General features: G+C 34.7%; 1 protein-coding gene across 2 annotated transcripts in view; it reads right to left on the bottom strand.

Annotated features, from left to right (window-relative positions):
• The window catches only part of MLIP (muscular LMNA interacting protein), a 259,696-nt gene that overhangs the window by 60,082 nt on the left and 186,840 nt on the right, over positions 1 to 12,774 (bottom strand). For both annotated transcript variants that reach the window (XM_059178281.1, XM_059178280.1), the window contains one exon: positions 4,181 to 4,225. In XM_059178281.1, coding sequence (XP_059034264.1) covers positions 4,181 to 4,225 — 45 coding nt within the window. The remainder of the gene's footprint in view (positions 1 to 4,180; positions 4,226 to 12,774) is intronic.

Below are 12,774 nucleotides of genomic sequence, written 5' to 3'. Positions count from 1 at the left end.
GATATATATGATGAATGCTGTAGAACTTAAGTATGTTGTGTCAAAGAAAACTGGTCAAGGACAAACCACCCTTAAACCTGAAGAAGACATCAATTCTACACAAAAGCTTTCAGGGCTGCATTTTCTGAACAACAGTGACCTCAAGGGCCCTCAGAAAGATGACTCATGCCCCACTAAAGCAGGACACATCAGTTGGCATTCAGAACTGGGAACAAAGTATCTGAAAGCTTACCCACTCTTCTTTATAGTGTTCCAGTAAGCTGCATTTTGCTTTTACCTGTATGTAGCCATGTGGCTTGTTTTTTTAACCTATTGTTTTTCCTCTCCAGATTCAGTATTCCATCTCCCGCAACAATGAACATTTCGTAATGGCATTAAATACCAAACGCAAAAGCAAATGTCTTCTAAACAAGGTTCCCCCATCTACCCCCAAGGAAGACCAGTGCTTACCCATTTTGTTGAACCTCATCTATTTTCTCATCCAAAGAAGAGGCCCCACCAGCCTCTGTTAACAGTGGGATGATTCAGTTCAGGAATTAGAAAAGCTCTGTAAAGGTACCACACCTAGATCCTAGATCCTTCCTTTCCTTTTGCTCCCCTTGTTATGTTAAGTATAGTACTACTCACAGTGGAGAAATCTCTGTACCCAAATTCACCCTACCTATTCTCCTCCTCTTTCATAAGTGCATCTTTATAGGCTATGGGAAAATGCTAGCACCGGGCCCCCATGGGAGGTACCCAGAGAAAGTCGTACTTCTGAAGAGGCCAAATTTCCTAACTCCTTCATCAACATTTTCTCATTCTTTTTTAATGATCTCAAGTCTATATATAGATTTTTTTCACAAAAGTAACCACTACTGCTGTGGTGTTAGGCAATCTATTTAAACTATGAACCTCTATTTCTTTATCTGAAAAAATATTACCTCAGAGATCAATATTTCTGAGACAAAGACCAACAAACTCAAGTCATTTAAAATGGAGATAATTATCTCTGAGATAATATTTCAGAGATCATGTGTGCAATAATAACACCTCCCATATGCACAAGGCTATACTGGCAACTTCAGATCCTATGATACATGAGCCTTGCAATACCCCTACAGGTTGACTGAGTAATTATACCAACCTCCCATTTTATGGATGAGTATTTCCAATACCCTCGTCTCTTAAGTTCCTTTCTAGTTTTCACATCCTGTGGTGGTGTCTAACAGAAGAAGAGAAGCTGAAGCACAGATTGGTAAACTGGTATCACATGGAGGCCCAGATTATTCTATTATCCTGAGCTCGATACTAAATAGTTTGGTTTCCAGAGTAAATGATGGAGATTTCTTAAGAATAAGGTGCATGGTCATATTTCTTTTGTTCTTTCAAATGTTGAACTGGAACAGTTGCAAAGTTAACAAGTGAATGGTTTAGCCAAGTTGAAAAGAAGAAAGTATGAAAATATTATATACCCTTAAAAAGCCAAATGTCAAAGGCAAAATGGTTTCTATTTTAAGCTTGTGCTACTACAGTGATCTATCTTGGATTTTCACTTCTACCAATTTATTATATTTCTCCCCAAAAACAGGACTAAAATAATTTTAACTAACTGCTTATTTTACATAGAACAGAGTATTTACTTATGTAATTTAACTATAATCTATCATATGTTCCCAGTAATTTTTATGTGCTACACACACACACACACACAAACACACTATTCAACAAAAAGCAACGTATTATATCAGAATTACCTATTATATGGCATCTATCTGTATGTCATAAACATGTGCATACACATACACATATGTATACCTAGTTTCATTTTTCATAGTTATTCTCACCCAAATTATTCAGAACTTAACCTTGAAGAGAGTTTGAGATGACAAATATTAGAAATTCATTCATAGAAAGGAAAAGTTATAATTTCATTCATTTTTATATTACTTAAGAGCAAAAATATCATAAATCCTTAAAGAAGCAAATGTCATACAGCTGTCCTTACTTACAATTATTTCTATTCTATTCCATTCCCCCGTAATGAAAAACAGGGTTAATGCCATGAAATAGAAGTCAAAGTGATTAAACTGAATAATTATATCAATCCAGATGTTCTTTTTTTGTGTGATAAACTTGCTTGATAATAATCCCTTCACAAACTGACCTATATCTCAAGGGAATTTGAGGATTAAAACTTAATTTAAAACTTGGTTAAGATATTCCTTGAACTCTTTAGAGAAAAAGTCTAAAGCAAATGCAAAGAAATTATCATTAAAGTCAGTCAAAGCAATGCTTTGCATTTTTTCTCCCTAAAGAACACAAACTTAGAATTCACAGAATTATTTTATTAGTCAAGAAAAGGCTTAATTATTACATTTACAATGAGTTGATTTTAATATGTCTCTTTTAATGAAATCATTATATATATATTTGCCTCTTTAAAATAGTTTCTTAAAATATTAAGCCAAGAACTGACTTGTATGTATGTGTGTGTGTACACACACACACACATACATACAAGTCAGTTCTTGGTTTTATATTTTGCTCTCAAGAAACAAGTATATCATTACTTTAAATATTAAAATTGTTGTAGTAATATTTCCATATCTAAACTGGGAAGCCATTCAACTTTATTGTTAATGCAGTGCTTGTTTCTATGGCAACTTTTTCACATCACTCTGTTGGTAATCATGGACTCACAGGTGCTAAAGGCGCTTCGGAAGTATGTAATAGAATGTTCTCATTGCTCATTTAGGAAACTGAGGATCAAACCTTCGGATTTGTGGCTTCCTCACTGCCAGTCCCGTGGCTAGTGTCAGAGCAGAAATAAAAAATGGTTCTTCTGGCCCCATTCTAGCATTCTTTCACCTACACCACACTGCCAGGTACTATTCTAAACTAACACTAAAATTAGCACACACACGCGCATGCAAACACATCCCATATATATACCACATGTATAAACATCAACAAACTCAAGTAGTTTGCTTAAATCAGGCTACTTTGTGAGTCAGACTACGCTTTTTTATGTTTTTTTTTGTATTACAAATGAAAATATTTTGGCATGATAACGACAAGATGACTTGCTGGCTATGGACCCCAAGACAATTGCTTAAAAAGGGAAAAAATCAGTACTAAACAGTGATTTTTGTCTTCTTAACATCTCAAACTGCTTTACTACAAATTTTTCTAATTATACTGAAGGTGACTATTGTTCAGGAACTTACAATTATAAATAATAAAAGTTAAAAGATACAAAGAAAATCTTTAGTAATATCTTTGCAACTTATTTCATGGTTTCAATTTGACAGCCACTATAAGAATAGAAAATGCAAAACACTATAAGAAAAAATAATTCTACGTAATCAAATTTCATCCATAAATAACAGATTCTAGAGTCTACATCTGTGCTAACACAGTAGTCAGTAGTCCCTTGTCAGGCTGATGAAATGTGGTTACTTTTCTTTTTTTGAAATATGGTTATTCAGAACCAAGCTGTGCTATAAATAGAAAATACACAGCATAGTTCAAAGACTTGGCCCCAAACAAGGAATGTTGAATATCTCAAGTTTATACTAATTATATGTTTGAAAGAGGATTTACATATCATTACATAAAATATATCTTTGAAATTAACGTTCCCTATGTTTGTCTTGTTGTTTTTTTGTTTTGGGGTTTGGTTTTGTTTTGTTTTGTTACTTTTTAATGTGGCTATTAGAAAATTTTAAATTACATATGTAACTTGCATTTATGGTTCACATTCTGTTTCTACTAACCATTCTGATCTAAGCCATTCACATGCTAACCTTCCTGTCTGAAATACCCCATTTCTCATTTTTTAAAATCCAGAATATGTCCTACACTATCAAATGCGACCTGCCCTTGAATGCTTTTCAAAAAGCATCTGTCCCATCAGGAATCGAGCACTCTCCTTCAATAAATTGCAAAAGCATCTTGCTTCTGACCCCACCCATATTATTCCAGTCCCACTACTAAGAGTCAAGTTCCTAACAAATAGAGTCTATGTACTGTTTTAGGTATGTTCGTAAGCTGCTTCAGTAAAGAATAAGTAAATTTTTGTTAGACAAGTAAGCAAATATATGTAGTACATATATTCTCAGTTCACTTTCTCTCAAAGCTGTCTTGAGAGGTCAGAATTTTCTAAAATAGGTTCATGACTGAATAAGAGGATACATACCAGCTGATTGTCAGATACTGTAGAGGATGGCGAGGATAGGTTTGCCTGCAAAATTTGAAACATGGTGTTCATTTAGTGAAATTCATAATTTAACAAATATCTATATTTTTAAGTTTTTTGAAGTTCTTTTATTATTAAAGAATACATGTCCACTATAGGATTTTGAAAAGTATAAGGTAAAAGGAAAAACATCATTATGTCACCAAAAAATGATGTGAACATGCTTGGTACATTGCCTTACAATATTTTCCCTCACCTAACAAGGAATAAGATGTTTTATGTGTTACTTTTCCTTAACATCTTAATATAAGTACTATCATAAAACATCAAAAATTCTTCAAGATGACATAATATTTCAGTCTCTGTATATACTGCACATTTTACCTAAACATACTAGCATTGGTGGATGTTTAAATTTGTTTACAGCAAATTCACACAACAGATTTTTTTTCTTAAAATATCTTTATATATGAAGGAAAATATAACAAAATTTTCATGATTTTGGAAAGAAACAATTTAGTTTAAAAAAAAAAAACTGTTTCAATCAAAGGGGAGGCTAATATCATTTCTTCCTTCTTGGCTCCTGATCTTCACTCCCTCCATCTGGATTTAGTTTCCTTCTTACTGAAGTAAATGTTGCGGTAGTTCTGCCACACCCTACTGTCGTGGACTATGCCTGCCAACATTTTTATTTTTGTGCTCATTCTTGAATGAGAGTTCAACTGGACATAGAATTCTAGGTTCAGAGTTATTTTCTCTCAGCATTTCTCAGTCACTGTCCCACTGGCTCTGGCTTCTGTCAGTGTTGTCAGTCTAAATGTCCTACCTTGGTGGATTGTTTGTCTTCACACTTGGTTAGCGTTTAATACTTTCCTTCATGGGGCACCTGGGTAGCTCAGCTGGTTAAGGAACTGACTCTTGATTTCAGCTCAGGTCATGATCTCAGGGTCATGATCTCAAGGTTGTGAGATTGAGCCCCCCGTGTTAGGCTTTGCACTCAGCATGGATTCTCCTTGTCCCTCTCCCTCTGCTCCTCCCCCAACTCATGCACTCACTCTATCTCTGAAATAAATAAAGTATTAAAAAAAAAAAACAAACGTTTTTCCATGACATTCTGTAACTTCACCATGTGAGGGTAGATTTCTTTTAATGCTTCTTTTTTGAGATTTGGTATGGTCCATCATTCTGAGTATGTATATCTTTCTTCAGTTCTGGAAAATCTTCCATGAATAACTCTTCAAATATTGCCTTTCTCACATTATGTCTCATCTCTTCTTAAGAAGATTCTATTAAATATATATTTAGTTTTTTAATCCATCTAATTTTCCTCAATTTCCTTTCATATTTTTATCCCTTTATGCTGCATTCTGCATGGTTTCCACATATACACTTTACAGTTAACTAATTTTTCTTCAATTTTATATTAATACATTCAACATGACAATTGAATTTTATGTTTTAAAGACTTACTTTTATCTTCTGGAAGTTCTACTTGGTTCTTTTTCAAATCTTTCTTATAATATCTATAACTCCTTTTAACTACTTTAACATTTTTATTTTTTTAAATCTAATTTTATTTTTTCAGTGTTTCAAGATTCATTGTTTTTTTTTTTAATATTTTATTTATTTGACAGAGAGAGAGAAATCACAAGTAGGCAGAGAGGCAGGCAGAGAGAGGGGAGAAAGCAGGTTCCCTGCGGAGCAGAGAGCCCGACGTGGGGCTCGATCCCAGGATCCTGGGATCATGACCTGAGCTGAAGGCAGAGGCTTTAACCCACTGAGCCACCCAGGTGCCTTCCAAGATTCATTGTTTAACATTTAATTGTTTTAGACTTACTAAATAGTGAAAGTTAAAATCTGAGCTCCTGGCTCCTGGCACACAGGTTCTGATGTACCTGTGTTCCACCAAAGCTTTACCTTCTCCACTTGGAACTCCCATTTCATTTCTGGCATTCAGAAGTTTCTCCTTCTTTACTTCAGATTGGGTCACCTAAATATTTTTAATAATTATGTTTCATCAAGCTTTCTGCATTTAAGTGGGAGGCTGAGCTCCACATCAACTCCACCCTTAACTGTGATGGGAAGCGGTCAACATACAAATGCTTAATTATAAATAATAGACTTGCCTGAAATATGATAAAGTGGTCTTCCTAAAATATTCTTATTCTTGAAACTGCAAATGTTTTCAAGGTGTATTATAAATGTGTCAATACTTTTTTTTTTTTTACTTTCTGAGCTATGAATGATAACTGGGAACTGAGAGTTTAGTGGTTCTTTTGGTATTGCCAAGTATATAGAAGTATGAATCACCAAACATAAGGACAAGGCACCTGTGTTCCTTCTCACACTGTGCCCAATATTGTTTGTTTTCTGCTTTTTGACTCATGCCTTTCTTCACAAGGTCTGTCGCTGCTTGCTGCCATTCATGGTTGCTCTCTGGCAGCAGGGTGTCTTGGCTAAATGCTCCCCATCTCTAATTGCTGGAACCAGGTTAGTGGTTAACATGCACCAAGGTTTATGGTTATGCTGTGCTGCAGGAAATTGCCTTTCAAAATGTTCATCACATCCAGTCCACCTAGGGTTTTGTTTTTAACCTCATAATGTAATATGAGTAATAATTATTTCCTCTAAAGTCTTCATTTTTTTCTCTTAAGTTAATTTCTCATTATTGCAGTAGTGAGAGAATTTTCTATGAGTCCCATAAGTTAAGTTAATAGCTTCTATGACATATGCTGAAACAAATGTGAGTACTTTGACTGAAATCTATCATAGTTAAGTTTTCATCTCAATAATTATAGGAAAGAAGGGATTACACATTAAAAACAAAGTACTGATTCATCTGTGTATAAAGAGGATGTGGTCTATATACACAATGGAATATTACTCCGCCATCAGAAAGGATGAATATCCAACATTTGTATCATCATGGATGGGACTGGAGGAGATTATGCTGAGTGAACTAAGTCAAGCAGAGAAAGAGAATTATCACAGGGTTTCACTTATTTGTGCAGCATAAGGAATAACATGAAAGACATTAGGAGAAGAAAGGGAGAAATGAAGGGGGGTAATCAGAGGGGAAGTTGAACCATGAGAGACTATGGACTCCAGGAAACAAACTGAGGGTTTTCGAGGGGAGGCGAGGTGGAGTGACGGGTGAGCCTGGTAGTGGGTAGTAAGGAGGCACGTATTGCATGGAGCACTGGGTGTTATACACAAACAATGAATCATGGAACACTACATCAAAAACTGATGATAGACTGTATGGCTACTAAGATAACATAATTAAAAACATCTTTTTAAGTATTTGTGCAATTTAACCACGTTACTGACATTATCAGTGTGTAGTGCTAAATAATACCAAACTATTAGATGGAAAAAAAGATTAAATGTTCAAGAAAAGTTGTGATTAAATTAAGGAAAACCCCAAATATCTTTGAACCAAAATTCCTTTACTGGGAATTATAACATTATAATAAGATACTCTAAACATCCCAATTCCATTTTTATTTTATCTTTTACAATGGATTTCATATCATTTATGTGAGAAACTCTTCCCAGAGAAGGATAGAATTAAATGTGTCCCTCAGGGTGACATAAATATTTATAAAACCACTGCAGATCCTTCACCAAAGAAAAAGAATATTGGCTTCTGGGTGTTATGAATATAACCAGATTTTTTCAACCAAGCCAATCATGTCAAGCTCTTTGAGAAGCCTCACTTTGTTTGCCTAATACAGGTTAGCAGGGTTTATTAAATGCTGTAGGTATAAATATGTTATTAATTTTGTAGCAATTATTTTCCAAAAAGGGAGAAAAGCCTGTTGGGTGAGCTGAGATCAGAGCAGTGAGAGGTGGGAGAAAGTTACTCGGCCTGAACCACTGCTCCTTGGTTAGTGAAGAAAGGTAGAGAAGCAACTTGATGTTCCTAAGACTAAACTTGAAATTGGATTTGAATAACAACAAAGACTTTAGTTATTTGTGTCTATCCACATTAATAGTAAATGTGAGGAACAACAATACAGAGGAGTGTAAGGATGGCTATTGTGTGAAACAAAATCCTACAATCTATTCTAAGGCCTTTAACATCATTTTAATCATAAAAGAAAGAAAAGGAATGTGTAAGAAAGGAGGAGGATCCATGTTAACTAACATAACATCATTTGAAAAGCTTAGACACCAACAAAGAAGACCAAAAAAAGAAAAAAAAAAAAAAGTGAAAAGGCAAAATTTCTTACTTCAGAGAAAATCTATTAATGAGCTAGAGTATATGGAAAAACAAAGAGCTAAAGACAAAGGCAAGAAAGGAGAATTTGAAATCCACTGAAAAATGAATTGCTCTACAGGGCCACCACGGCCCCAAGCCAGCTTTGGAGAAACCATGTTCCTTTCCAAAGACTTGCTGTTAGAGGCCTAAGAAGTACAATGAAGCTCTAGTCATTGTCTACATTGTTTTTCCTTGCCATGTGCAGCTTTTCCCCATTCTTGACACATGTCTTTTTGGCTGGCATCACACTAGCAGACACCCTCTTGGGGAACTGGAACAGAACCCAGTTGTTCCACTTGTCTTTGCCTTCTGTACTCTACACTTCCACTTTCAGCTTGTTTTTCTCCCTTTCAGCAGTCACATCTCTCCCACCTGAATAAAACAGTCAGTTCAATATCATTAGGTTGTTTTTCTTCCACCCGTTCTCTGTTGACTCATTGTCCTGAGTTTCCTTTTCTCATGGCTCAAAGAAGTCTAATTAGTGATAATGTGTTAAATGAATTATGCTACTTCTCCCAGGCAGAAAGACAAAGTTTAAAATATTAACTGAGCCCCTGGTAATCATTGAGTGCTGAGACATAAAATGATAAAATGATAAAACACTGTCTTTCCCTTAACCTAGCAAGTGCTCCTGTTTTGTTTTATTTTTTTGTTTTGTCTTGTTTTAAGTTTTTTTTAATTTTTAATTTTTTTAATTTTTTTATTTTTTTTTAAATTTTTTATTTTTTATAAACATATATTTTTATCCCCAGGGGTACAGGTCTGTGAATCGCCAGGTTTACACACTTCACAGCACTCACCAAAGCACATACCCTCCCCAATGTCCATAACCCCACCCCCCTTCTCCCAACCCCCCTGCCCCCAGCAACTTAAGTGAGTAGAAGAAGAACAGATTTTTTTTTAAGATTTTAAGTATTTATTTGTCAGAGAGACAGGCACAGCAAGAGAGGGAACACAAGCAGGGGGAGTAAGAGAGAGAGAAGCAGGCCTCCTACAGAGCAAGCAGCCTGATGTGGGGCTTGATCCCAGGACGCTGGGACCATGACCCGAGCTGAAGGCAGACACTTAACAGCTGAACCACCCAAGCACCCCAAGTGCTCCTGTTATTTGTACATAAGTCACTATGTACGCAAAAGAATGAATCCAATAGTAAGAATGTTAAGCCCATAGCGATATATTATGAGGCAACATATCTTTTTTGCTTCACGTTCTTTACTCTCTCTATAGACATTACCCTATCTATCTCATTGAAAAACATTTTATAAATTAGTAACTTATCATCCCCAAAAGGCCTAAATACAAAAAATAGATTTGAAAGTTTGAGTCTTTGTACTAAGGAATGATGATTCCATCGTGTCATGAACATAACCAGGAGGCAAAATAAGAGGGTTTAGGGACCAGGGACAGCCATTGTTTATATGTGCTAATGAGGAGATTAAAGATCAGATCAAGGGGAAGTTTGGCTGAAATACGAAGGCTTCACGTTTGGTAAAGTCTAAAATAATGATCTGAAGGATACAAGGCATAAGGAGTCTCTCATTACATCTTTTCCTCTTCATTTAGTGGAACCCAGATAATTACCTTTAGTTCCTTCCTCATTCCATTTCATATAAGCATGCCTCAGAAATATTTAAATACAATAAATAAATAATAAATAAAATCGTAAAAGAAATAAATGAGAATAAGCAGAATTGTTGTTTAAAGTGTTCACAACTCTTTCTGTAATTCGTCAAATCTCTGGTCACAAACTATGGAAAGCAGATCAGGATCAAGGTCTGGACTGAAGTGAACTGCATTGAAGTTTCCTCTTACCTTCAGACCTAGGACTACATAAGCACACAGCACCTCTGAAAACACCCAAGCATAGAGACAGTGCCAAACATAGCAACAGGGGAGTTGCCTAAATTGGAGACAGTGACCTTTACTTGAATAACTGTGTGTATGTGCATGTGTGTGTGTGTGTGTGTGTGTGTGTGTATGTATTTTTTGTATGTATATATATGTATGTGTATATATGTGTATATATATATTTGTATGAATATATATTTATGTGTGTGTGTATATATATATAGTGGGGAATATTCTTAATAAAGCTTGACATATTTTTTAATATATTGTGATATTTTGAAAGCAATATGCATCCATTGTTATGACATTTTTCTGTCCCTCAAGCTCATTAAGATGGGATCTTACCTGTTTACTATATAACCTTCAATAGGCCTGTCTCTGTTATTTCTCTGGCACTTAAAAGTAATTCATGCAATGTAGAGAGTTTATAAAAGAAGTTGTTATCTATAGGCTGTGATTCCAACTAAGGGTTTTTTGATAAATTAGTAATGGATCTGATACTTTTCTTATTTTCTGAGGTTGCTCTTTGTTAAGAAAGCCCACTGTGGTTTTGAATTATATGAATGAAATAATTTATACCGGTTGTAGTTAATGAAAAATAAATATTTACAAAACAAGTGTAATGCAAAGGAAAAAATGACATTCCCCTCCAAATATGATAGACTGAAAACAGAATAAAATAGAAATTCAAATAAAAAATATATTTCTTTACATAGGAGGAAAGAAATTCTCTAAAAGTAAGTGTCATGAGAAACAATCACTCTTCCACATTATCTGATAAATTATGAGTTAAATTATCAGAGTGATATAAAATGTTAGAAATATAATAGGTTTCATTTTAGATATTGCCATCAAATATGAAATTATTCAAAGTTTAGCCTGAAGGTTATTGAACATGAAGAAATAATTTAGACCCAGAATACAAATACTAATGGATAAAATATTTAAGGAAAACAAACCATGTCCATATCTTTTATAGTTCTCACACAACTGTTAATGGCAAGGGCTTTGATATGAGACAAATCTGGTTGGATTTTGCCTACTCTGTCTTCCAAGACTTGGTTCCCTCCTTTGTCATATGAAGATCTTGAAATAATAATACCCACTTCATAAGACTGGTGTAAGGTTAAGTGAAATACTTCAGTCTCATTTGCAAGGTAAGAACTCAAAACAATTGAATGGAATATTGTCGATAAATTAATAGAGTCAATCTTGCAAGTGACCTGTGGAGATCACCATTACTCAACATGTTGTTAGCCTCACTTAAATTCTACTATACTTAAGAAGACCTCAATTTACTTTAAAATCACTTGCAATTCAAGTACACCATGAATTGAAGAAAACTTTGACTTTATTTAGACTGAATTCAAGCATCTGGCTTATCCTAAAAAAAAAAAAAAAAAAAAAAAAAAACACAGAGTATGTGAAATGTAACAATATGTGCAATAAAGAATAAGAATAGGAAACTAATTGTTTTTGCATTTTCTTTTCTTTTCTTTTCTTTTTTTCATGAAAAAGAAAAGCAGCATTTTACCAAAGTTCCCAGAAAGAGGAATTAGTCATACAATTTCTCGTTATTTAATAAAACCATTATAATCATCCCAGGAACACTGGAAATCCAATAGATAATACAACTTCATCAAAAATTAGCAACTTGGTAAGTCTGTTTACAGTTCAACCAATTCTACAGCCAGCTCTTCTCTAATGTCTAAAAGGAAGCGTCTTGCCTATCCTCTATTTGTTTACTGTCTCCCCCATTATAAGTTCTAGAAATGGGGACCTTATTAGGCTCATCCCTCACCCCAGTGACTCCTCAGTGAGTAGACATGGTAGACACTCAGTAAATATTTGTTCAGTCAGTGCATAAAAGCAGGAAATTGAGTAACAGAACTCGCTAGAAAATTCTAAGTTTTCCACTAGTTATGATTCATGGGTCATATACTGCACTTTCAGAGAGACCCCAGATATAGGGATTTTAAGTGGTCTATGCTAATCTGTTGAGGATACCCTCAAATATCACAATACTTTTTCTCTGGTTCTCATCTAAGTCTTCTCCTTTTTCCTCTGTGGTGCAGGAGTTGGTAAACAGGGGGTCCCTGTTTTCTAATAGAATCAGAATTTCTATGGTCAATGACACATCAAGTCCCAGCAACTATATACTGCAAAGATGTCTACTTCCCTCAAAGTCTGCTGAGAGGTGGTGAAAGACTGAAAAGACTGCTCAGATTTGCTTTTGAGTTTCCATGAAAGTAGAAGAGAAAAAAAAAATATAGCAAAAGATTAATTAATTGAGTGAAAGCTATCCAAGTCATCCTTAAGGTAAGGTATCTTATAGTTCAGGCAATATGAATATTGGAATTTCTAGAAGAAAATACAACTATGTCATTCTTTTAAAATCAGAACATACTGTATTTAAAATAGATTGTTCACATGAGACCAACACTTACAGCTGAAGTGGACTTCTGCTCTAAAATTTCATTTT

Source organism: Mustela lutreola, chromosome 6 (genome assembly GCF_030435805.1).
Source record: "Mustela lutreola isolate mMusLut2 chromosome 6, mMusLut2.pri, whole genome shotgun sequence".
NCBI lineage: Eukaryota > Metazoa > Chordata > Mammalia > Carnivora > Mustelidae > Mustela > Mustela lutreola.
Note: the sequence above shows the minus strand (reverse complement) of the source record. Positions and strands in the feature narration are given on the sequence as shown.